The 27,924-nt window shown below is 33.8% G+C and overlaps 1 protein-coding gene across 4 annotated transcripts; it reads right to left on the reverse strand.

Moving 5' to 3' along the window:
• Positions 1-104: 104 nt before the first annotated feature.
• Klp10A (kinesin-like protein 10A) lies at positions 105-27,789 on the reverse strand. 4 transcript variants are annotated; one of them, XM_088203622.1, is made up of 14 exons: positions 27,624-27,789; positions 9,771-9,958; positions 6,674-6,787; positions 5,360-5,396; positions 4,287-4,426; positions 3,682-4,208; positions 3,168-3,414; positions 2,944-3,099; positions 1,737-1,890; positions 1,396-1,618; positions 1,201-1,324; positions 951-1,125; positions 722-805; positions 105-579 (listed from the first exon to the last, which is right to left on the reverse strand). In XM_088203622.1, exons 1-14 carry the CDS (start codon positions 27,679-27,681, stop codon positions 443-445), a joined length of 2,364 nt encoding a protein of 787 aa, XP_088059748.1. In that variant the 5' UTR covers positions 27,682-27,789; the 3' UTR covers positions 105-442. The 4 variants fall into 4 exon arrangements, with proteins under 4 accessions (XP_088059748.1, XP_088059751.1, XP_088059750.1 ...); XM_088203625.1 differs by lacking the exon at positions 6,674-6,787; XM_088203624.1 differs by lacking the exon at positions 722-805.
• Positions 27,790-27,924: the final 135 nt, after the last annotated feature.

Here is a 27,924-nt window from a genome sequence, read left to right on the forward strand (position 1 = left end):
AACACTTGCTGCTCTGATACAGAGCATGTTGACAGAGGACGAGCGATAACTTGTTAATCTTTTTTTATATATTATAATTTAAGACGAGTACAATATAAAATATGTGCACTTTTTTAAGCCTTTATTTCATCATATAAATGCTAAAAATGCAGATCGCCAACAATGTGGAAATCGATTATGAGGAATACACCGACAATTTAAAACAAACAAGCAATTATAAAATCAGTCATGTAAATTGAGATAAAAAGGCAGATTCTTTTATAAGAATCAATTTTAGTTATAAATAAAAAAATTAATAATTTTAGCTTTAATTAGTCCATTATAACTTTTTTTGTAATAAAAAAAACTTTAACACAATTATCAAAAGCTAACTTCGATTTATTAACAATACCCATAACTCAAATTTGGATGTTAAAATGCGATCGATCGGTTAGCATGCTTATTAGCGCGGCAGCTGTATGTTTCGCGATAAATGTTCTTCGTTTAATAATTTAGAGCGGAATTCTTGAACGAGTTCGCGAGACCTTGACAAAACGCTGATCTGTTCCGTGAGCAGCGCTTCCCATTGCGTCGCGTACGCTATAACAAAGTAAAAAGACAAAAAATTAACATAGAAGCGATAAGAACGTTATAACCCCCACACCCGTTCTGAAGATTGCTCGGAAAGCAGGTTAAATCGGGTTAGTGACGGCTTAAAAGCTAACACGAATGATAGTTCTACCTAGCGCGTTCTGGTAACGGTAATTGGTGTATTTGTTCTTTCTCCTATGAACTCTTTCCATTCTGCTTCTCTTGTTTGCCCGATCTGTAAGGGGCTCATTTATATAATCATAACAAAGCATGCGTTTTACCTCAGGATTTCTTTAAGACTTATGTTTGGTACGCTTTATTTCGTAACGTTTACACTCGTTTAATCAAACTCGAATTAAAGGATATATTTTTAAACTCACCTTCTTGGTCATAATCCACATCGTGGGTCATGTTTAACAATTCAACGTTTCGAATTTGACATTGAGCGCAATAATCAGAAACGGCTTTATGATTATCTAACACCTCGTCTTCCGCCAACTGCAACGCCGAGACGGCTTGATGGAAAGTGAAAAGATCAGCGGACATGTCGCCTTCCTAAAATGTTCGATTGAATCAAATTATAAACAATCAAGAGATAAAATCTTTTTTAAAAAGTAGATAAATGCATACATTTAAACTTCGAAGCTGGGCCAAATCTGATTCTTGTCTGTGGCTACCTTCCATATCGACATCGTTAAGATTTTCGATACTTTCTCTGCGTTCAGACGGTTCCGAGGCGGCCAACTCCTTTACCCTATAATGTATTATTAAAATTTATTATTCGATAATTCTCTACAAAATAACGCCAATTATCGAAATATGAACCTATCAGCGTATCGCAACGTATTGAGAGAATGTTCACAGGAACTCATTCCAGGTGATATCATAGCTATCATACACGTACGACTTTTGTCTCCGATGAAAGAATCTCTCAGCACTTGAGTCAATTTAGAAGCCCTAAAAGGCAAGTGAGCCCCTTTCATTCCCAAAGCTCTAATGCATTCTTTCAACGCTAAAAGTGACTTATTAATTTCTGCTCCTTCCATTCCTGAAATTAAAACGATAATTTATAAGATTAATTTAAAATATAAAAATAACGACAATCAATGTTACATAAAAAAAAAACATTTTAATATTTAAGAATGTATTTGAAAAATATATGTTACTGGTTTGTCTATTGGCAGAAGATGTGTCTGCTCCTCGCTCGTTTCCAGCGAGATCGATGAGCGAAAATTTTCCATGAACCTTATGACTTCCGGAAGATCTAAGCATAATTTGAAAAACAGCATGCGATCTTGAAGAGTTTGAGTTTGCAGATGTCTAAAATTGATTGTAAATATATAAAAAATAAAACTACAATAAATTAATCACTTAACACATTTTAAGCGGCTCACGTTGTACTACGTTTTTTCATAAATAACGCTCTAATGCGGCAAACGTAGTAGTACGTTTTAAATTTGCTTGACGCAAAAGTCGGGTAACGTAGCACTACGTATCGTATTGGATTAATGCGGAAGGCGGGCAACGTAAAACTACGACTATAGCTCGTAAAAAAAAATTGAAATCCCTGCTGTGTTTTTTTTGTAAGAGGGCAAATTTGTTACACACGTGTGATACAACTTCTTAATGATGCATTTCGACTGGGGTTTTATTTTACAACTTCAGTCTCGTTTCGGGAATAATTATAATACTGACGTATACGACATCGCGCTTTTATTATTTTTTTATATAATCTTTATTATTAATTTTTTTATATAATCTTTATTATTAATTTTTTTATTTAATCTTTATTATTAATTTTTTTATATAATCGAAAGCAATTTCACGCCAAGATCCACCAGCAAGACTATCAATGGACATAAGAAACCATAAACTAGAAATAATAACAAGTGCCGGCAAAAAAAAATACCCCCAAAAGCAGTGTCGTGTTTGTGCCGCTCATAAATTACGAAAAGACACATGTTTCATGTGTGCGTTTTGTGGCGTGCCGCTGCATAGGGGCAAGTGTTTTCAAGACTATCACACAAAAATAAAAGATTAAAACTTTAATGCTATAAATTTTAAGTGCAGTATAATTATAGTAGTTTAAATAAATAGTTTAATTCAAATTAGTATAAAAAGAGCCTAAAAAAATATTTATGCGTAATTATATTGTGTATAGTTTATAATATATAGTCGAAACTTCAATGAAGTGATGCAGTGTTTTGTGGTAAGTGTTTTTCAAAATTTCGTTTAAAAATATTTGGTAGTTTGCAAGTTACAACATTTTTTGCTCGAGAATATTTTTACGCGCGCGTTGCGCAATTTCGCCCGCTACAGCAAACAACTTGCACGAATTACGTACCGCTTAAAATGTGTTAATAGAAAACCTACTTGACCGGAGGTTCTTGCAGTGTTACCGTGTTGAATGAGCTTCAAAACTTCATCGACATTATCTACCACTCTTTCGGTCAGTCCGACGATTTGAACCTGCTGCTTACCGTCTTCTAAAACTCGTAATTTAGCTTTGTCGGCAAGCAGATCGAAAACCTGAAGTGAACGCACATGTTAACAGATAATTTCAAATAGATCCCTGACGTATATGTATGATTTATTACCTTTCCGGAATAAATTTCAAAGAACGATGCGGATACGACGAAATGCATAGGTTTATATTTTGAGCTATTCAAATAGCCGAACACGTCGCGAGCTGCCATTGCATAAACTCCTTTCTTACAATCCTGTGTCCGTCCGTTAAAATCCCCTCCCATCGTATGCGTTTTTCCAGACCCCGTCTGACCGTAAGCGAAACAGGTTGCCATTCCTCCGTCGAAAATAGTTTGAACTAAAGGTTTCGCAGTGTATCTAAAAAACAATTTAAACAATGTAATCTGCAACAAACTAGTCGATAAAAGAATTTATATCACATTAGCTAACTGATCAGATCGGCGCTTCTCAATTCAGAGTAAACTAGTATTTTAATTTAATTTTTGCTAACTTTTTTTAAAAATATATTGAGAAGCGCCGTTACGAATAATTTACAGCTAATTATTAAATCGTTATATTTAAGATAGCGTTAAAGAATAAACGATATTAATTTGTTATATAAAAAAAAACATAAAACAAAATTACTTATAAACTATTTCATTGCTGCACGATTCGTCAAAGGCATAGTCAAAACGGAAATGTTGATTCTCCAAATATTTAGTCAAATCAACCTTACTCTTGGGTTCGTGCACGACCATCTGATCTCTACTCGGCACGCTAATAACGTCGACCTCTTTCCTGTTGTTCTCTTTTTTGTTGAGCGGTCGCTTCCGCACGCAGACCGTGATTTGGTGATCTTCCACTCCCTCGGTCCCGCGCAACGGCCTAAACTCTACGGTACTCTGATATTCCCGAATCATCGCGAGAAACTCCCAATTAGGATTACCGGGATCGGCATTCATGAGCGCCTCCTTCTCTTGTTTCTTTTCAGCTTGATGCTGTCTACGCTTTTCCCTGTTTTCTTTGAGGCGCTCCACTTCCTTTACTACGTTCGACCGTCTCATACCGATCGAACCACCGACGGACACGTTATTAGATAGGGCGTTCGAACCGGGAGCCACAGTCGACGGACCGGGACGAACGCCTCCTATTTGAGGTTGGTGCGTGCGCATCTGAAAGGAAAGAAGATAAGTGGAATAGTTTCACACTAATGTCTTATTACAATGCAGGATATGCGACTATATACTCACTTGTGAGATACGGGAAGTCGACGAAGATTGCATAGGTGGTACATTTTCCAAGCCACGTTTATTGGTCGTCTCTCCATTGTGGCCATTCGATATTACGTTTGGCGGTCGCATTTGACCATTTAAAGTTGTACGATTCGTTCCTGAAATTTATGAAGATGATTTAAAATACAGTAATTTTCCAAGTTTAAAATGAAAGCAAATGAGAGTTATAAATGCAAAAACGTCTATGTCCGTATAAGCGTATGATTTTTATATTCGATTCGTTGTATTATGTAACATTAAATTGTATATTTTTTCTCTAGACCGCATTGTATGTGAGGAGAGTGGCTGATTTTTTCTAATTTATGTTTTCTTTTATATAATTATATATATTTGAATGTTTCTAATTCATTTGTTACAGACCTTCACAATATATTTTTTACAGATTTTTTATATGCGTTTTTTGCTTTTATATACCTCAGTGACATATATTATATATGTATGTAGTATGTACTATGTATATATATACCTGAATCCCGATAATCATTCTTGAGCGATATCACATTTAACTCTTTGATTCCGCAACTACTATCGGCGACTTTATTTTTGTTATTATTATTTTGAAAACATGTGTTACCCATGTATTATTCGTATCGAAAGTATATCTTATTTTCAGATTGCTTTGCAGTTCGATAAATGCAACCGCGCCGAAAATAAAATGAAATAGAACCGAATTTTCCGATTGATATTTTGGAGCAATTACGGCCGTCCGCGAAGTCGAAATTAATTATTTAATTAACGCGCGGGCTGCTAGCTCTGGCGCGAGCGTTCTAAACAGACAACGAGGAGGCACTGTATGAAAAGGTGTTTGACTTCATCGCGAACGCAATTGACCACAGGGTGGACAACACGCACGCGACGAGCGAATCAATGTCAATAACACCGACGCTACTTCCGCGTCCATCAAACGAAACGACCACCCCATCGATTCGGTGGATATTTTTACAGACAACCCAGAAACTTCGTAGCAATTATGCCTAATCATCGAAAGCGCGTCAAATAAAATCGACAAAAAATAAGGCCAAACCACCCACCTTTTGTGAAAACTGGAATCGATTGTCGGGTCATGTCCTGTGAAAAGAAATCAGATTTTTAATACAACTTCCGTTGCGCGGGAATGTGTGCACATACGATCGATTTATTTCATACCTATATACAAAATAATAAATTACAACGGAGCGATGATACTCACAAAAATCTATTGTACGCGCATTTTCCACTACATGTACAACAAATATATAATATATATACATATGCACAAGAAAAAAATCGTATAAAAAAATAAATAAAGTTCATGGCGAATCGTCGAATAACAAAGGCAGAATTCGACCGTGCTAATTTTTACAATCGGCACGCGGCGGATCCTTTTGCATATCGAAAATTAATTTAGCTCCACGCCGACGACATCGCCATTAAACGCGTCTACGATTTGTGCGATGAGTCATAATTTTCCATATGTGGACGACGAACGAATGACCAAAAAACTATCAATCGAAATGAAATTTTATCGCACGCCTCGTAGACATACGTAGATATGATACGGTAAGGTAAAAAATATGTACATCGTCTACTTATATTGTTGCGCTCATGATACGTAATAATTTAAAAAAATAAAAGGCATGCACATGATGTTACTTTTTGTTTAATTGAATTTCCTAGAATTACACACATTTACGTTGAAAGTTACGGAATTGATATTATTCGATCGATTTCTCTGCCGTGACGCATTTTATGAATTTGTAACGCCCATCAAAATTTAACGTACATTTGTAAAAAAATAGAAAGTTCACCGTTTGAGAAAAAATAAAACGTGCATTTATTTTTGCTCCCAATATCCAAATTTGCAAAAGAATTCGTGCATATAAAAAATAAACTCCCAAGAAAAATCAGAAATAGAATAGAATAAAATCTAGTATAATACAACACGTCTATAAAAAAAATTGCAAATAAAAACGTAGCTTTAATAACAAAACGTTAGACACGCTAAAAACAACGTCCACTAAAGTACGAAAATTAAAACGAGACAATTTTGTATTCGCATATTCGGATTAAAAATGACATGCTCTCGAACCACCTCGTTTTTTTATTCGTCGACTTTTATTTTAGCAACGGTTAGCATAACGGAATGACTCCCGAACGTTTTCTCGCCGGAGCCTGCGTCAAACGAAGCGGCGCCAGCCGTTCGTTCGGAAGTCATTCTCGACGCGATGTAAGAAAAATTGGAAAAAACAGCGAAGAAGAACGACAACGTCTAGAAAATCAAGCTGAAAAGAGCCCGACGATCGAGCACCCCGACTGTGTATTATACACCCGTGTGTGCGCAAGCTTTTATAAACTTGGACTCTGACCGTCCTCCCGGCCCTGACGGGGAGGGTCCCTCCGTCGGCGGAGCTCTGTTGCATCTCGTCCAGCGGCGCCCCCGACAGGAATCCGCCCTCGTCCGAGGACGAATCCGATCCATCCTGTATCCAATACACAAAACACAATGACGAGTCGCATATCTATCTACGAAGATTGCACATTAAATAAGACAGTAGGGCGAAGGCGAAGATCGATCGGAGACTGGTACAGGGCGTCGCGACGCCCGAGTTCGCCGGACGAACCCAAAGCTCGTTTATCGAAGAAACGACGGGAAATTAACCCCGTTTCGGTCGAAGGGCGGTTTACCTCGAACGCGTACACGAGCGGGAACATTGGCGAGCTGCATGTTTCCCCGGAAACTACGGCATTTTCTTCGACGGCTCGTAGAGAACTAGTGTGGATTTCGAGCAATTAATCAAAACGGTCGTCGGACACAATACGAGCCGAACACCTCTGGTACGAACGTTATCGACAAAACTCGCACGAAGGGTGGGTTAAGGCGAGTCTCCTCGCTCGCGACTCGATCCGCCGGTAGCGCGTGAAACTTCGCGGTTTCGATCCATGGGCGACAGACGATAAGCAGAGTACAGTGCATCCCGCATACTGCAAATCAATAATTTTTCATCTTCCAAAAATCGATAAAATAATAAATAAGCCTTATCAGAGCTTGATACAACACCAAATAATATAAAAATGGTATTTTGTAGTCAATATCAAAGAAATGTGTTTTCGACGCGGTTAGCTATATTTTGACAATCTTCGGTTATTTTCAAGAATATACTAATCACGGACCAATTGTTAAATTACTTTGTAAAATGCAATACTAGTCAAAATTCTTGCTCCGCTCCATGGTTTAGCAGCAAGGTAAATCAGACAGCTGTCAATAATCACGCCTGTTCAAAGTGTCAAATGTTAGTTTCCATCAACACATTTACGAAATGGATCGCTTAATCACTTAAAATTGTACAATTGTTCTACAGAAATAACCATTCTGTGAACGAACTGTGTAACGAAAGTTATGGAAAGATTATAGTAAATTTCATCGTCCTACCGAGCGAACAATTCGCAACATGGTGGAATTTTTTTTCCGAAGTTGCCTGGAATTGTCGATTTATCGGCGTTCGCAGTTTTTCGCAGTTCGAGTTTTTATTATGGCTCCCTTTGGCGCATTTTGAATCTGGACTTGCACCTACACCCTTATAAAATTCAGATGAAACAATAAGTGAAGCCCAGATACCATAGACAGTGAAGAATTTACACAGATTGGGTGTTAGAGCAGCAGAATGTTGATGCTGATTTTTCAAAGAATATCTTCTTCTTTGATGAAGTACATTTCCACCTCTGTGTATGTTAATAAGCTAAATTGCTGCCTATGGGGCGAAGAAAATCCTAACGTGATTCACGAGATACCATTATATGCCCAAAAATGACTGGTGCGCATTATTGTCAGGCGATGTCATTGAGCCTTACATTTCTGAAAAAGATGAAGGTCGGACAGTAACAGTCAACAGTGAGCATTATCAGCGCGTGATAACCGATTATTTTTAGCGCGAAATCGAAGATATTGTTGTGGAAGACATGTGGTTCTAACAAGACGGCGTAACTTGCCACACATCCGAGTGCAACGTTTGACGTTTTGCGTGAAAAGTTTCCAGGTCGCATTATTTCACGTTTTGTGCAAGTCAACTGGCCGCCAAGATCGTACGATTTAACGCCCGAAACGTTGGAGCACCTAAAAACCAACATCCACCAAGTCATGGTCGAAATACCGTACGAAAGTCATTAAAAATTACATCGAAAGAATCGACTGCTGCAAAAGATCCGGAGGTGGCCATTTAATTGATATTATTAATACGTGAAATGTGCGATTAATTAAAAAAAAATCCGAATATATCCCTTAATTTATATTTAAAAAAACTGGTTCGGAAACTAAAATTGGATCATCTTTATAAAAAAATCCTGAATATTTGTTTCAGTGCATACATTTGTAATTCTCAATAATCAAAATTACATAGCTTAAATGCGAAACCATACATCCAAATTCAATTAAATGTTTTCTATAAGAACGAAAAAGAAATTAATTTATGATAGGTGACTTATTTTGGTTTTAAACGTCTCCCATTAAAAAGAAAAACTAACTTCAAATCGCTCTCCTGCAGTTTGCTTTCTACAGTTGCATTGGTTTACGCCGGGACCAGCGATTTATACGGGCGAAATATCGTCTCTCCAACCAGTGGTCGATAACCTATGACCCCGAGGGTCAAACAGTGGCCCGCGATTCCCCCTTTGAATGACCTGTTTTTAGCTTTGCGAATTGGATCAACCAAACTATTATTCAAAACATTCTTAAAATACATAAAATACCCACGAGCTTAGAGAAAATGCCTAGTTACCATGATATCGTAAATTAGGTTTTGAAACGCAACTATCGAATTAACATTTTTTAAACACTGTTTGAGTTCAAGATACGGTAGTGTTTTTATAAATAGCAAATAATGCAGAACGCAAATCAAAAATAATAATTTCAGTTTTACTATAGTAGTTACTTCTGTACAGTAATTGATTACTTTTTTAAATATACCATTTTTACATTTTTCAGTCTTCTCTGCATAAATTAACATACATTTAAGGCGATTAACGACTGCAGGATCGGAACCGGAGATTAGATTATACTTATAATTATACGTTATTATGAATATAAATGTCAATGTGATTATTTTAACAATGGATAACTTGAATTTTCCGATGCTCCGATGAGCATACACTACAACTACATCGACAAAACAAACACGCACCGAATTACAATCATTTACAGCACCAATTCGGCGAATCACCATAAATAAGGGAACAATGGAAAAAAATATCGCCTCGAGTCATCTCATTTATGGGAATTGGTACAATCGCGTTGATTAGTTTATTTATTTACGTTGTTGTAGCGCAAACCCATATACGCAATGAAGTTGTCCTCATGCGCGGCAAAAAGGTCAAATCGTTACCTCCGCTACTTCCCCTTCCGTGGCAATCTAAACACTTGTCCAGGGTTGCACTGTGTCGTATATTATTTATTAAATAAAAAAACTATACCCTGGTGAGCTTGTTGGGCATCGTAGGCGGCGCAGCCGGCATGACGCTCTCGCACAAGTCGGGGTTGAGCGCGAGGATGGCGTCGATCTCCACGCCCTTGCCCTTGGTTTCGCCCCTCTCGAACCACTCGACGGTGACAGTCCGCGACTCGTAGTCCACCCCCGACACCATGGCAGAGTGTACGCGCCCTGTAAAACAAAAAAGACACCCATCAACGAAAGAAGGCGAAACGGAAAAAGCGATCTCGGGGCGACCTTGCCGTCGAGGAGCTCGACGGCAGCGTATATAGGACCATATATGGAGTTCGCGGCGAGGCGGCTCCCACGCCGGCCCGCGAGCCGAGACCTCCGCCGACTCTCGAGACGCTGTATTATCGAAGCCGGGATGAATCACTGCTTACCATTGCTGCTGTCGAGCCTTTGTCTTTCGGATTCCCTTCGAAATGCGTTCGGTGGACAGTGGAAACAAGCAAGCGGCGCGACAAACGAACCATTCGAATCTCTCAATCGTTCGATCAAAAAACTGAACTGATTGTAACGTGACGCAATGAAATAAATACTCGATTATACAAATATGTCATGATTCATAGACGTTAATTAATGAATAATAATAAAAGAAATATGGAGAACATAAACCCATGCTCTTTACAAAGTTCACAACAAGAAAATTTAATTTTTATTATATAAATAAAGATCATAAAATATTTTCAACTTTATCTAATTGTTTCGTAGCCGGCATTTAATTTAAATCAGATTACCCAATACAAATAGAGTAGTAGAGGACACTGGCATATAATTCAGTTACTTATTTTTTCGCGATTTTTGGGCTTTCTCGTTCATTGCATAACGAGCTCAGATTTGTCTGGAGTATTAATGCAGTATATGTTTTTTTAATTTTATTATATATAACATTATAATCTCAGTTAGAAATGCCAAAAAATCGTATATACCAGTGGCGTACGGTGGGTGTTAATATTGGGTGTGCTATAAAAAATTAAAAAAACGTACATTTTTTCATTTTTATTAGCCGAGGTTTTGGCATGCCTAAACTGCCTTACAGCTTTTTCCCATATATAAATAAATAAATAAACATCAAACCTAATCTAAAATATTATTATATAAAAATATCAAATTTCCAATAAACATAAAATTATAATTATTTATATATAAAATCTAATCTTCTTTCTTTAATCACAAATTTTTCTATCACGCTGTCATAAAAAGTTCTCTTCTTTTTAATGTCCACAAGGATCCCTTTTTCTATTGAAATCACGCTAAGGCCACATAGCCTTTCTTGGCCTTGGGTACTTCGATAACAATTATTAATATGTTTCAGAGCAGAAAATGAACGTTCTGCTGAAGCAGTACTGCTTGGAAGAGTTAATATTAGTTTGCCTAATTTATCTATTTCCTGAAAACCTGACTCAAGATTATTTGTGTTCATAAATTGTACAAGCTCATGAACAGATTTCTCTGCAAATTCAGGCAAATGATAAACAACAGCAAGCTCATTTTTTAAACTTATATAATCAAATAATGTTCCATAGAATTGTTGCAGTTTGGTAAGTAATTCATTTGGAAATTTTTCTTTATATTGCTCATATTATTCTTTCTCCAGAAGGTGAAAATATTCCAATTTGGACATTGAAGAAAAACGGTATTCAATTTGCTTACATATATTATCAACTATTGTATTAAATAGTTGGCTAAACGCGTGCTTTTCTTCAACAAGCAAATCATTACTCAGTCTTGGATAATTTTCTTCCGTTACATAAGAATCCCATAATGTTTCATAATTATTTTCCTGTTCATGTCTGAGTTGTTGCAAAATTTCGGTAACTTTCTTACAGCAATATAATATGTCAAAAGATTTGGATTGTAAAATGTTGTATAACACATCAGTTTTTCCAAAAAGGTTTGAAAATATGTGGAGAAGTTTTCTTGTTTCAAAATCTTCCAAAAAGCTAAGAAAATCTCGTGCTTTTATTAGTGTCGGGGTCCCATAGTTCACAATTTTTCACGACGTCTCGAAAAAAGTCCGTAAATTCATTTCTGTATTTTTGCACTGTGTTACTTAACCGTGATGTGTAATTCCATCTTGTAGGTGTAACAGAAGGAAGTCTTCTACCTACAAACTCTTGTAAAGCATTTATTCGTTTGGAAGATTTCGAAAAGAATGCAGACAATCCATTTAAAGTTTGAAAGAATGATTTGCACACTTTTATATTGGAAAGACCTTGTTGTAATGTTAAATTCAACATATGAGCATAGTGTGTAAAAATGGCCAATGGATAAGCTTCGAGTACTTTGGCTTGCAAACCATTAATATGCCCACTCATTACACTCGCCCCATCATAAGTCTGTCCAACTAATTTTTCTTGAATTTGAAATTCTTCAATTATATTTACAACGTGGCAAAATAAGCCATCGTCTGTTTCATCAGAGCTAACGTCTGTAAAGCCAATAAACCGCTCGTAAACTTTACCTTCATAAACAAAACGCAAAACTGTCGAGAGCTGTGAGTTCGTCATTATATCTGAAGTTTCGTCAAGAATAATAGCGACAAAATTTGCTGAATTTACTTCTTCCTTAATATGATCTTTAATAACATCACCAATTGCTTCAATTATGTCATTCTGTATGGATGGGGAAGTACCACGAAACACCGTTGCAGTATTTAAATGAGTATCCAAAACAGAATCGTATTCTCGAAGTGCATTTAAAAATTCAAGGTAATTTCCTTTGTTTAGTGAATTACAAGACTCATCGTGGCCTCGAAAAGGTTGTTCTTGTTTTCCTAGATATACTACTGCGTCAATCATTCGTTTTAATATTTCTCTATTTTTATTAACTTGTTCATTATGTTGACTTATATTAGCTTTATGTTGAGCGTCAATCATGACTTCAATTCGTTGTTTTCCAAACATTTTGAGAGAAAAAAATGATTGAACGTGTACTGCGCTTTTTTGTGTTTTTTCAGTGCCGTTATCAGATGACTAAGGTCAGCAAATCCACTTTTATTCCACACGCTTCTTTCTTTGGAAAACAATAAACATGGTCAACAGAACAATCTAGATCGAAGTTCGCAGCCTGTTAACCACTCAGTTCGTTCATATGATGAAAATGAAAAATGTCTTGTATATTCACATTTATTGTCTTTATGCTTCATAAATAAATTGGGAAGAGGTGGACGTGGTTTGGCAATTTTTATTATCTTCAATTTAATTTCATAACTTCTTTTTGAAAATGGATTATTCAGAATATCTTCAACAGTATTCTTCATCATTATTGGGGTAAATAAAAAAATATAATCTAGAATAGAAAATTAAATATTGATCATATGTAAATAAGATAATAAACTATTTTACGCCAAAATATAAAAAATGAGTGACCTGTTATTGTGATATAATGTAATAAAAAAGCAGCGACGGACGCAAGAGTTTTTGAAGTACGCGCACCAAATTCGAGACCAATTTTACTACTGAGCGCTGCCAGCCGACAGATCGACTTCAGCCGTTAAATCTCGGAACAATTTACTTTAGTCGGCCGCCGCACTCAAGGTCGGCGCGCCACATGAGTAATACATAGCGTGTCGGTCGCGCGGAAACTTTTAGAGCGAATGACAAATACCAATGCATACTATACACTGCATATTAAAATTTTAAAATTTTGCATACTACTGTATGCAAAATGATGTCGCTTTATGCCCTAAATTTTCTAAATTTCTAAATTTATATTTTAGATGGTTTTGCGGGTGTGCGCCGCACACCTAGCACACCCTGAATATACGCCCCTGGTATATACACTATTGTGCAAAAGAAATGTGACTATTTTAATAATGACATCACAACACCCTCAGTGTATACTTATCAACCGACATTTATATTATTGTCGAACAATCAAGACATGTTAATAATGAATAAATTCAAGTTTCATTTGCGTTTGTGTCCTTGTTACTTTAACAACGCGTGGAGAGTTAAATATCATTCACCATCCATATTTTTTATAGTTTCCTCTGTTTTGTTTGCATTTTTATAGGAAAAATAACATTTATGAGATGCTAAGTCATACCTTTAAGTCAATGACAAATTAATATTTAATTAAATAGTATTCTTTTATCGTATTATAATTATTTAATAAATTTACGTCTTTAAGAACTAATAGATAGTAGATCAATAAAAAAAGAAAAACAGCACCAAAAACAACTGTATGTTAATCACAGAACAAATAATACAGTAGTTAACCAGTGTGCATAGTAGAGCGACGAGGTGCAGAGTAAAATATATGGTTACAATAAGACTATCATAGAATCACTCTACTAGGGGAGCTATATATTATAATCCTTTGCTATTCTAGCATTAAAAATAGAATGCAATTTATTTTTAATAAATGTAAAATTATTATCTTTATATATTTAAAAAGTTAATAAAATATATTGCCGCAAACATAAATAAAAATAACTTCTTTTTTGTAGCGTTTATAGGACCTCAAGCATTTTGACGAAAATAATTTAAGTAGGTGTTTTATAGTATTTATAAGCTTAAATAAAAAAAAGGTATTTAATAATAGCATCCGCTAGCTCTACGGAATAATCACGAATTGTGTGCATGGGGTTGCATGTACGCTGTCCAACCAATTTAATGTGTTTTTTTCAGGGCTGTGGAGTCGGAATCGTGGTGTTTTGGCCGGAGTTGGAGTCGTGAAAAATGAGCGACTCCGATAATTTTTTTTATAAAATGCATTTTTTTAAATTAGGAAATTTATGAAATTTTAATTGCGTAATAATGAATGTGTATAGCGTATTACCCGCACTTCACTCTCCGAAAGTTGTCCTAGTGGAAGTTCGACCGAAGTCGGTCAAGGTCGCAGTTTTTCGAATAGCGTTCGCACAGCCGGGAATTTCATACGCGTGCACGCTTCTCAACCTCGCGTATTATAACTACGTGCGTGTTTTAAACACAAAAAAAATTAAAGCCAAATGGAGAAAAAGGAGATGGTGGATGATTGCAATGCACCGGAATAGATCAATGTTAGTAAATAAGACATTTTATGTTGAATCGAGGCTTCACTGTCACTAATAAATAATAAACAGGAAACGTTCAAGTGTGCAACTAATGAATAATTTCTATTATTTTTTAAGGAAAAGTATGGAAAGTCAATTTGCTGAATTGAGATTTTATATACAATATATAGCTTAGGTCTTTCTCTTTATGATACATGCAAAATTGACTGCGGATTTTTGCGGTTTTTAACACATTGCATACCTTAAAAATGTATTATTCTTAAAAATGGGACGGGGCTTAGTCGCGAAAGTTACGACCTAAAAATTTGTTCAGAATCACCAAATATACACATATTTAAAAAAAAACGATACCGGGTATGATAAAATGCTAGTCAAATACTTTTTCTTAATATAAAACAGCAAATTTGTGACATATACAATTTTTTTTTTTTACGCTACGCGGCTAAATTTTTTTATTACGCTACGCACGGCCGTTAAACACGGAATTCCTCTTCCTCGGGCCTACAATTAAAGAAATGTTAACGTCAAATTTAAAATACAGTTTTGTAATGATTGTAATTTTTTAATAATATGGTTACCGTGGTAAAATCAGTAAGCGTCAAATTGTGGATCGCGTACTAATGAAATAAAATAAAAATTTGTTTGGAATGACTAAATATATACATATTTAAAAAAACGATACCGAGTATGGTAAAATGCTAGTCAAATACTTTTTCTTAATAAAAAACAGCAAATTTGTGACATATACAATTTTTTTTTTTACGCTACGCGGCGAAATTCGCACGACCGTTCAACACGGAATTCCTATTCCTCGGGCCTACAATTAAAGAAATACTTTAAATAATTGTATTTTTTAGCACTTATAATATCATATATTTGACTAAGAGCACTTATGGAATCAACTAAAGTGGAGAAATAATTTTGGCCGTCCAGATCGGGCAAAAATACCAAACAGTGGCGCGATCGTGAAGACGCCCATATTAAAATTGAATCGTTCTATCTCAGTTTGCGATAAACCATCTCTATCTCTCTCTCTCGTCACGCGAGAGAGCGAAAGGGGAAGTATCTCGCCGCTCGCGCTCGAAGCGTCTTCGGGTATTACTTTCGGAAAGCGAGGGAATTTTCGGAGGCGACGAAGTCGGCCGCCTCGACCAAAATTACCCCCAGTTTACCTCCCGTTCGCGGTGACCTCGGAGAACTTGCGAGAGATTTTAGCGCGGGGACAACCGAGCTCGACCGAAGTAAGCCCGAATTTTCACATTATATTTCCCGTCCTTGGCCAACTGTCGCCTACTTTCGGAGAGTGAAGTGGAAGCTTATGAATAATAAACGTGTAGAAGAACACCAAAAAATACCTGATAAAATTAAACTTTTTTGAGTCGGAGTCGGAGTGGAGTCGTGTTGTTGGTGAATATCGGAATCGGAGTCGTGTTTTTTTTAACGACTCCACATCCCTGTTTTTTTAGCAATATTTTTCGAAATGTTTTAAAGAAAATGTTACGCCTTTATTTTGATTTTTGGCGCCCCAAGCGACTACCTGTGCAGCCTATCACGTGGGCCCGGCTCTGGTCTGATTAATGCCAAAAATTATAATTGAAAAATTGGTGGAACGAATAATCCAAAACGAACAAGTTTTTAGCAAAAACAACAAAGAACGCATAAAAAATTACAACTCAAGAGTCTGTTAAAATTTATTGTTTTTAGCAGGGCTGTGGAGTCGTTAAAAAAAAACCACGACTCCGACTCCGACATTTACCAACAACACGACTCCACTCCGACTCCGACTCCGACTCAAAAAAGTTTAATTTTATCAGGTATTTTTGGTGTTTTTCTACACGTTTAATATTCATACGCTATACACATTCATTATTACGCAATTAAAAATTCATAAATTTCATAATTTAAAAAAATGCTCGGAGTCGCTCATTTTTCACGACTCCGACTCCGACTCCAACTCCGGCCAAAACACTACGACTCCAACTCCGACTCCGACTCCACAGCCCTGGTTTTTAGGCAGCTGTAGTTGGGATTTGGTCATAGTCAAAAGGTTGGATGCAAAACGGGATCAAAAAATCATATAAACCCGCCTAGACTTCGTTTGCTAAACACTCAAAGTAGTATCAAAATATCTTAGATATTACTTAAAAACTTTATTTAGGTCACAACAAAGTCCCGATTTTATTAATAAGGGTCGTCGAAAAGGGCACTATAATTCATTTAGTTATTAATTCAAAGCAAATTGGTTAAAAATTTCAATTGATATAATACAAATAGTATTTGAAAGTGAATCAAAAAGTGGACATATTGGTTATATAGTTATTGTGTACTAATTTATTTCTAGGTTGTAAAATAATAATTAAACGTTATTTTTAATTATTTGTTTTTAAGCATAGTTGTGACAAATGGTCATTTTATTTTGCACGGTAGTGTATATCTTATAAAAATGTTGCACTAGAGTTGTATTCACTATAAAATAAAAATATACGTTAATTTAAAATTTCAAAAATAGTAAACTTGAAATAAGCGATTCTCAACTAATGTCCGCGGTACTTTGGGGTTCCGCTAAAGAATTTCGAGGTTCCACACGAAGTTCAGTAAAACATGAATTTAGTAGGGCAGTTTCAACGCCACCCTAATATACACTTATGTATATCTAAAACGAAAGGGCAACAATGTTTTTTTTACAAAGCATCGTATTGCACTGTAGGGAAGCACGTACATATTTTTAACTTTCACAAAACCGCAATTTATTTTGAATGTTCTGTGAGAAAGCTTGTAAACAAATTTAAAAAATCTTTGTCCAATAATAAAGTTTCACATGAGTTCATAATTAGGCGGAAAGTATTACGTAGGAACTAATTTTAAGACTATTAAAGAATATATGCGAAAATTAACAAACCAATACAACAGGTTCCGCGATTAAAATAATTTGGAAAGGCTAATCTACAAAAAACTTGCTAAATATATATATACATATAAATAGTCTATGCCCAAATAATTCGCGATATAATTGAACAGAACATCAAGTTAAAGTAATTTACAAGAGTTTGTAAAATAGTATAGTAATGTAAGCCCTTAAAAACAAATAAAAAATTTTAAATTTCCGAAATGACAGTGTCCTCCTTTGATATTATAAAATTTTGGTCACCATCCCTCGATTCGCCATTAAAAATCAGTAAAAAAAATTCAGCGAGACTTAAAAATCATTTGTGGGCATTATGATTTGAAAAAAATTAAACGCAAAAGTAGGTAACAGATTATTTATTATGGGTAAATCTAGAAAAATCTGCTGCTAGATATGACTGATAATGATTTTAACCAATTCTAAGGAAACAACAGGTTAGAATAGAATACAGAAGCTACGAAGAGGAATATTAAATTAAAATAGGAATTAAAATTGTTAAGTTATATTTTCAAGTACATATTGTAAAGTATTAATAAATTATATTTTTATATTAATTTACGAAAGTGTACATACATACATACATATATAATTGTATGTGTTCGTTTTATGCGATTTTTTTGTAACCGATCTCCCAATTTTATATGAAGTTCCATTTACGCAAATTTTTTTTGTTACCTGACTTATTTACGCGAAATTTCGCTGAACCTATTTACCGCGCAAATCGAGATATGACGATATAATGCAAATAAATATAAATATAGCAAATAGTGACGTATGTCCTAAAAAAAGATAATTAAAATGCCATTATAGTATTATACATAATACAATGTAAACTCGTAGGGAAGTTCGTACTGATATTCAAAAGCAAACAAAACTCACGGGCTTTCTAAACATGTAAAATAATATTCCGCATTAAAAATATGTTATAGTATTTGAAAATAACACAAAAATCGAGCGTTCTTTGATTAATCCCTGTCGCGGATAATCGAGAGTATACTGTATTACTAAAAATTGCTTCGCTATGCTGCTTGAGTATTTTAACTGTAGTAAAAAACGACGTGCGACTCAATGTATACGTTTTCACGCAAGAATAAACAAAAGTTCTTGGACCGCGCCTGCTTAGATCGTGGCATTTGAGGGATGTGATTTGTAACTGCTATGTTCGATATGTATGTATGTACATATGTAAATTTAATTTTAATACAACGTATCGCCGTACCATTATTCGTCTCTCATTAATTGCATCCCGGAAGACGAATCGAGCGCGCGTCTCGAGATTGACGAACTTGCTCGATCCACTCGTATCGGGAGTGCCGACAGAAAAAACGAGTTCGCGACTCGTCGGAACTCAATTTCCATATCGCACGTGCAGGTTAGGTAAAAATATCGCGTTCCCGTCAGCCCCGAAGTGTCGAGAACAACACTAGATATTATATGTATAAATATAATTAGACTTGCGAGTGAGTCGCTTTCCGCGTTCCCCGTTCGAGATTCCCGTGCGAGCGCCGCGCGATCGCATAAATATGACGCGTGTGCCATCACACACAATGGCGAAAATTCCAGTAGCAAAATCGACGAGATTATCTTACTTTTCCCTTTCCAATTAATCGTCGACGCAAAAGAATAATGACAAAGAAGTAGCGAGCAGACAATGGTGAACGCCTCGTCTTCGCGAGAGATAATCGACCAGTACGTCAACGGGCACTTTCCATCGAATTGGCAATTTGCGACGATTTCGTGAAAATCGAGAAACGATGTCGAGCACGAACATATTATATACACATATATAAAAATAGAAAACACTGTCAAAAGGAAAGAGTTCGTGTACCTAAATATAAAACCATATAACTTGAATGGAATTTGAAGAATTGTTACTTTAAAAAAAATGTAATATAAATATGAACATCTCATTCTAGTTCATAGGTTTTCCTAATCTTATAGACGAATATCGTGATGATTGATTAAAATCAATCTAGGTCGTGCATAAATAAATATTTAGTAAAAAGCTAAATTCAACTCATAAAGAATATAATATTAACTGATCAATTTTAAAACTGCTCTTCACATACATATCTTCTTACGTTTGTACTGTATAAATTACAATATTTATCTAGTGGAAGTGTAGTAAAAGATAAAGCTGATTCATAATCTGTTTAACTTTTACTCTATGCTTCATTTATACGTAGTTAAGCACTGTATACAGACACCAGTGTTATAAACGCACATAACACTAAAGGAAAGATAACATTGCGTTAACCCGCCTAATTAACAAACAACTACGAGTAATTTGAGAATCTAATAAGCGAATTTCATTGCCAGTACATGCACGCTATACTATGACATCTCTCGAATTTGATTAGCAGAATACACCAGATTTGAACGTTGCCGTGACCTGCTCGAGTGTTTTAAACATTTAAGAACCGAGTGATTTCATATTTGCAATTCTGTAGCGTTTCGACCACAAGTCGTAGCTAAACGCTAGTGATTTAACTACTATTCGATACACATAACAAGTTATAGTTTTACATCTGTCGACACGTAAGTGAGAAAAACTAGAGACCGTAATCGATGACTAATCGAACAATGTCAGCTGACGTCGATTAAATGGCGTTTCCTCTCTCTTTTATTTGATCAATTTAATTGTTTGACTAATTTCTACATATATCTACAGCACCGGCAAGAGTTCCAAAATAATACAAAAATTATAATTAATAATTCAATTAACTAATTATACTGCAAGAATATGAATAACATAAATTTATACAATACCACGGTTGCTCTTTATTTGCATCAATATAATTTAGTGTGGCATTATTAGTTGCTAAATTAACGTGCCACAAAAATATGTGCATCGTTGCAATACGAATAAATATTAAAATTAGAAACTCGACCGCAAATGTCAGTGTTTTGAGGCAAAAATAATCGAAAATCTATAAAAATAGATCTACAACTCAATCGTAATCGTTGCGAAAACATGAAATAATATCCGTGGGCGTACCCATACACCACATAAGAATATCTGTTTGTTTTAAACCGTTTATGACAAAATTAGAAGTATATACAGATAACTTGATAACTAAATATAAGTTACTGTTTTATAATTAAGTTTTTAAGAAGATAAAAAAATCTAAATAAGGTTTTATGTCAGTCGTCGTTTCTAGAGATCAGCGGATCAGCCAATAGTGTTAAAATCTAATATGCAGTTTTTTAACGTTAGTACATAAATGTGTGTTGAAAAATATTCCAATCGTTTTGAATATCTTTGGGGTTTTGATAAAATATTACGGGTAATACTCGACACCGTACAAGCGTATGTTATTACCGTATAATTAGCTGTAAATATATAGAAAAATATTTTCCTAATAATATGCCCCTCCTGTTAAATACTCTGAGAGTCGCAATTGCGGCAAGTCATTTAAACCTGAATTCCGCCTTGTGTTAAATTTAAGTATTTTACGCTTGCTTTCCATCTTATGCAGCTTACTTGTTGACTTAAAGAGTTGGATTCAATGGTAGTCTACGAGTTATAAATGTAATAGCCTTTGTTTAATTTGTTTTTTATTTAAATTCCATTCTGATGATTTAAATTCTGTATATTTTCTCTATTTAGTTGTAATTCGTACGGTAAGTATACTTAAAAAAGAGAGTATTACGCATTATAGACAGTACATTAATTAGTGAAATAACATTGCTTCGACCATTTAGGTATGAGCGTATTATGTAGATAATCGTCATGCCTTACTGTTTATAAGAGTTTTTCAATATAGAGTATCAATACAGGTTGAAAGTTTTACTAAGGAGATAATAATTATTTTCGAAAAACATACAACGAAAGTTTGTTACACTGTCACGGTCGTTTTTTGTTCACATCAATTTAGCGTGTCATTAGCTCCTCTTAAATTGAAACGTCGTAAGCATACATATGTACACTCTGCATCGCTAAGGAATATTGTTCGAATATTAAAATTGAGAGCTCGACAGCTAAGGCCAAGGCGTTTTGAGACAAAATCTAGAAAAACGGACCTACGACTCGTGGTAAGCGTTGCGAAAACGCGAACCGAGAACCGTGGGTGTACCCGTACCACCTAAGAGTGTTGCAGATCTGCGAAAACGACGCGAACACGCCCGAATACAACATATAGAGGTCCGCGCTATAGACACAAACGAAACGACCCCGGGCAAAGCCCCTTTGGGAGACGCGTCTGGTTGGAAAATCGAATTTTCCACAGACGACGGCTGGGAGTATAAATAATGTAACCTAAGCGTGACCTATCAAGAGTACAGTTCTTCCATTTCAAGCAATAAAAGCCTGACTTTTTAGTCAGGTAAATATATATTTATATGGCAGACGGTAGAATAAAAAAAATAATGTCATGTATAAAATACTAAAACGAATAAAGGAATAAACATACATATATATGATATTTTTAATTAATATTGTACGTATATGGTATGGTTTCAAAAAAACAAATTAAAATTAAAAAACAAACATTTCGACGTTCTAGTTGACCGACTCCTAGCCCAGCCCTTTTACTGACTCCTTCAACTATCGTTAAACAAACAGTTTATTAGCTAGCTCTAAAATAAAGAAAACATTACACATGAATTTTTAAACGAAAAAAGGTCAGCATTTTTCGCGACATGTACCAGGCAATACAAGGCAGTAAAATTATACAAATTCAACGGATAAATGGCAGAACTGAAATATTTTCAGAAGTCATTACGTATTGTGCATGTAACAGACTATGTAGCAAGTAATTTACGTATTTATTTTTAGATTCATCGTTATCGATTCTAGTCGATCGCACATCCGTAGACGATAACGCGATATTGATTTAATGCAAATACTACACGTAACATTATAATAAAATCATAATTGCCGGCTATACTTGATTTGTGCCACAATATGGTTATTATTTCAACTTCCTTTAATTAAATATATATTCTTCTTCTGATCATCCGATTTGGATGGAAAAAACAATTTATACAAGTAAAAATCAAGAGCTAAAAAATAGTTATGGCCAACAACAGCTATGAATATATTGATTTGAATATTTTGTGTCGGGTGTATAACTGACATCATGAGCAGTACTTTGAAATAAAAACCAATTATATTGATTTCTAGAGTTTTTTTACCTATAAATTTATAAAATATTCCGAATCGCTTATTTTTATACAAAGGAAATCGGGCATTATAAATACATAAAAAGCAATAAGATTCTTCATTGACGCGATTGTCAAAATATGGGAAGTAAAATAATAACTGAGAGTAGCTTGATGGAACTTTTTACGATTTATTAATTATTGATAATTGATTTACTAATTATTGATAATTTTTTTACTAATTATTGATACTAATTTATATATATTTTTTAATCGCAGTGTAAAAAAGGTGCGCGCGCGCCCTACAATAAAATTATACAGCGTGTACAAAAAAACATATGTATGTACATAAAAGTTTAGAAATTTTTGAATTTTGTAATAGAAAATAAATTATTTCCTAAAATATATTTTACTAATATAGGTATAATTCGAACCAAGTAAAAAATAATATCCGTATGGCTCTAATCTGAACCATCAACGATCTCGATCAAGTGGGTCAGTTTCAAGCGCAGATAAGTAAATTAACATAAATCATAAAATTGCCCCAAACCTTGAATAACGAAGGTGTGTCCCGACGTTATCAATAAGGAAAAGTGAACAAACTGCGGTTAAGCCAAGAAATATACAAATTCAAATTTACAAAGTAAATATTAATTAAATTTTAAAGCCACAACTATGAAAAACATCAATGTAACAACAATTTGACACGTGACGTACTAAAATATTGGTCGGGGTAGAAAGGGTTAAAAAGAAGTCGGAATCGGTCGATTTTTTACGACTCCGACTCCACAGTCCTGGTTAATTAAGATGAACAAATGTCTTAAAAGCTCACCTTTAGGGCATATTTTTTTAAATTTATATCAAATACTTGTAATTAAAAAAATATTTACAGTCAAACAAATTTAAAAATAATGTATATATAATTTAATCTCTTTTAATTTCCTCTTGTAGACTAGAAAATGGTTTCAAACTAGTAACTTGTATCAGGTTATCCCATTAGTCTTTGTGTTTTTTCTTACATTTGCAATAAATGTTCAACTAAATATAAATTAACAGTAATTTCACTATTCTTTCGATGTTTGTTAACAGAAACAGTTTGTTCATTTAATAAGTATGTATTTATCTGTATACTTAATTTTGTAATATAAAAATATAAAAAATATATAGGCTAACGAGTTTTAGCGTTGAAATTTTTGAAAATTAAGAGAATATAGGAATTTTCACAATGCGCAAAGTAATAAAAAAAAATATTAATATTATTAAATATGATAACCTTATGTAAAAGTTAAAATAGAAAGTAGAAATTTTTGAAAAATATAATTTTAGCATAAATTTTACTTTTGATATTATCCTCAAATGAAATATATATTTAATTTCAGCGAAAAACCTCTTCGATTAAGATACATATCGTAAATTCTATAATATATAGAATTTATTACAGATATATTACACATATTGATATTATAACCGTATTCAACCTTCGATTGGTCGTGCGGGTGATAAGTCACCTACCTGGCTAAAAACCATGTCTTGTGGTTTTAGGCATATTTTTCTGAGAGCAAAAGTTGGGTGGAGACTATAGATGTTTAGTCTTTTCCACTTAGTAAAGGTTTGTTTTTTTTATTCCTGGAACTATTCGTACTATTGTTTATTTATTTTGTTAATATATTTTATTCGAAAAAGTAAACGAGTGATTATTTTGACAGCATTTGGAAATAATAATGGAGGATAATTAAAATGGGCAATATATAAAATAATTGTTCCATAAAACGAATTGTTTGTGCATTATTATTGGATAAATTTAGTGCGAGCGAGCATTGGTCAGAACAGTGAACAAAAAATCAAAATAATTACCTTCTGATTTTTTTTATAAACAATTCGTTTTATGGAACAAATTATTTATTTATATGCACATATGTCTTAAAATAATTCCATGTTAAATCGCACCTATAATAATGTCACTGTATGAAAGGTTACAAAAAATACATGCATACATACATATTTTATTATTAAATTGCATTATTTGAAAAACTAAATTTTTCTCGTTTCTTTTCATTGCTTTAATAAAGTATAAGTAAAAATTCTATTGATGGTACAAATGAAATGGACAACTATTATCATCCGCGCAACCTTCCATGTCTCAAAAGTAGGCGTGGTTAAACGCTTTATAAATAGCATGAAATATGTATGCATTTTTCGGCAGATGTTAAAGCAATAGAAATTGCGTATAATTATTTCTTTAATCAAAATGGTAACTTAATAGTGGCTTTTTTGATAAAAAAATACTACTTTTAGTGGAAAAAGCGACGCGATTTATGTAATTTCGGCAACTAATTAAGCCGCTCATGAGAAACTATAATTATTTAATTATGTTATTTTTTCTATAATTTTTATTAAACAAAATTATAAGCTTTATTTAGCAAAATATAATTTTCAATACATATACACATTCTAAATCCTTTGGAAGGAAGTTTACTTTACACAGAGGAGGTAAATGTCGGAAATTACAATGAAAACGTTAATTATTTTATTTTTTATCTATGGCTCATTTTTATGTATAAGGAGAGCATGCTCTGCCCCTGAAATTATACATACATACATTTTTCACTATAATATTACTCTCCCGATTAGGTACATGATTTACGAGTTCCAGGAATTGTATTATAACCAAACCGTTTGTTTAAATATATAAATAAGTTCGTAGGCAACCTTATAGATATAAAGATGAATTAAAAAGTTAATTTGAAATAAAATTATTATATTTTAAACATTTTTAAACAGTCAATTTATCGTTTTTCTAGGAATTATATGTTTTTGTTTTTATTTATAAAATATATTGTATCGATTTTTACATACAATATAATAAAAAGCCTAACACAGAAAAGAAAAAATATTTACATATGTTGTATGTAAATAGCTAGAAAAAATATATAGAAATATCAGAAGGACAATTGTAGGTATAAATAAATAGGTAGTAAGGTTTAATAGCGAATTATACTATCATAAAAATTGATTGATTTTCTAGAGAAACGAACGAAGATTTTTATGTAAATATGTCATTTGGTGTATTGTGGATAGTAAGTGATAATGCGAGCTTTAAAGTCAAATTGGACGTACAGTCATTTAACCCTTTGGCTACCGAAATCCGATATATCGGCTTTCGCTACACTAGCGAGAACTGCCGGATCCGACGGCTCCGAAATCGTAGTATCCAATACATTTTAAACCGTCTGTAGGGTAATTGCTTCAGGGGTTTATAACATTTTTTTCAAATATATGTTATAAATATATTATAATCATTATTTTTATACATATACACACATATATATATATATATATATATGTATATATATATATATATATATATATATATATATATATATATATATATGTATATATATATATATATATATATATATATATATATATATATATATATATGTATATATATATATATATGTATATATATATATATATATACATATATATATATATATATATATATATATATATATATATATATATGTATATATATATATATATATACATATATATATATATATATATATATATATATATGTATATATATATATATATATATATATATATATATATATATATATATATATATTATATTTTATTAATTTACGAAAAGTTTTATTTACATTATAAAAATAAATATATATATATATATATATATATATATATATATATATATATATATATTATGTATATATATATATATATATATACATATATATATATATATATATATATATATATATATATATATATATGTATATATATATGTATATATATATGTATATATATATATATATATATAAATATATATATATATATGTATATATATGTATATATATATATATATATATATATATATATATATATATATATATATATATATATACATATATATATATATATATATTCAACAGTCTGTAGGGTATTTTTACTTAAACCATTATTTAAAAATATTGTATTTTATTAATTTACGAAAAGTTTTATTTACATTATAAAAATAAATAACATATTATATACCATTGTTATTGATTCCTGGTTGGAGTTCGGCCGCTCAGATCTCGAATTTTTTAATACGTCATGCGATAATGACTCTTATTACAGCGCAAATAAGAACAAAAATAACACACAATCGCATATTCATCATTAATTAGGTCAAGTTCACTGCAGACAGCGTCGCACGCCGCGACAGCATGTTTACAAACTAAAATACACATTTTGACTTTTTAATTATTTAATAAAAAGTCCCGGCAGTTCTGGAACATTTTTCCAAAAATGCCCGGCATCCAAAGGGTTAAAATTGAATTTGTGACAATCGCCGTCTTTCGAGTTCGGCCCTGTCGATCGATCCCACATCCCAATATACATAGTTAGTTGTAGACTATAGAGATATACATATTATATTATATTATAGAACAATAGTTCCGGTGAGACGTTCGACGAACTTCTACCGCGGCTTTTCGCACAGCCGTTTCTAAGCGCGACAGCTGTTGACGTTACTTTTTAGATCGATCGAAAAAAATTAAAAACAAATAAAATGACACGCGATCCTGGCAAAAAATGTGTGCGCATGCGCACGGCGAATGTGCAATCATTTTAGGGAATAAAAAATGTTCGAATTTCAAACGGCTTAAAAGCGATATTTTAATTGTACGCGGATAGTTGAGGACGAGGACGACCGCGCGAGGGCGTAGCCGCCGAAAGAGAAGAGAGGAGAGGAAAGGATATGGGAGGCGGGTCGGCGGATCGGCGGACCGAAGGAGGCTTCGGGCTTCGGCTCTCACCGTCTGTTCGCTTGATGTTGACGCTGCGGCCGCAGGCCAGCAGGCCGGAGTAGTCCATGGCTGCCGCGGGGGCCAGGGCTTCGTCGGCGCAGTGAGCGCTGCCCGAAGGGCGCCGGAGCCTCGCACCGCCAGACACTGTCGGACCGTTACGCTCGGTCCAAGACTCGCACTTTGCGACCATACCCCACACCGCCATTTGATCCGAACCGTTGCACAATTTAAAAATAAATATATATTTATTTCGATTGCAATTTTTATTTCTATATTCGATCGAACGCTATTCCCAAATTATCAACAACGA

This window comes from Plectrocnemia conspersa, unplaced genomic scaffold (genome assembly GCF_051122295.1).
Source record: "Plectrocnemia conspersa isolate PC_06_02 unplaced genomic scaffold, ASM5112229v1 ptg000014l, whole genome shotgun sequence".
In the NCBI taxonomy this organism is placed as follows: Eukaryota; Metazoa; Arthropoda; class Insecta; order Trichoptera; family Polycentropodidae; genus Plectrocnemia; species Plectrocnemia conspersa.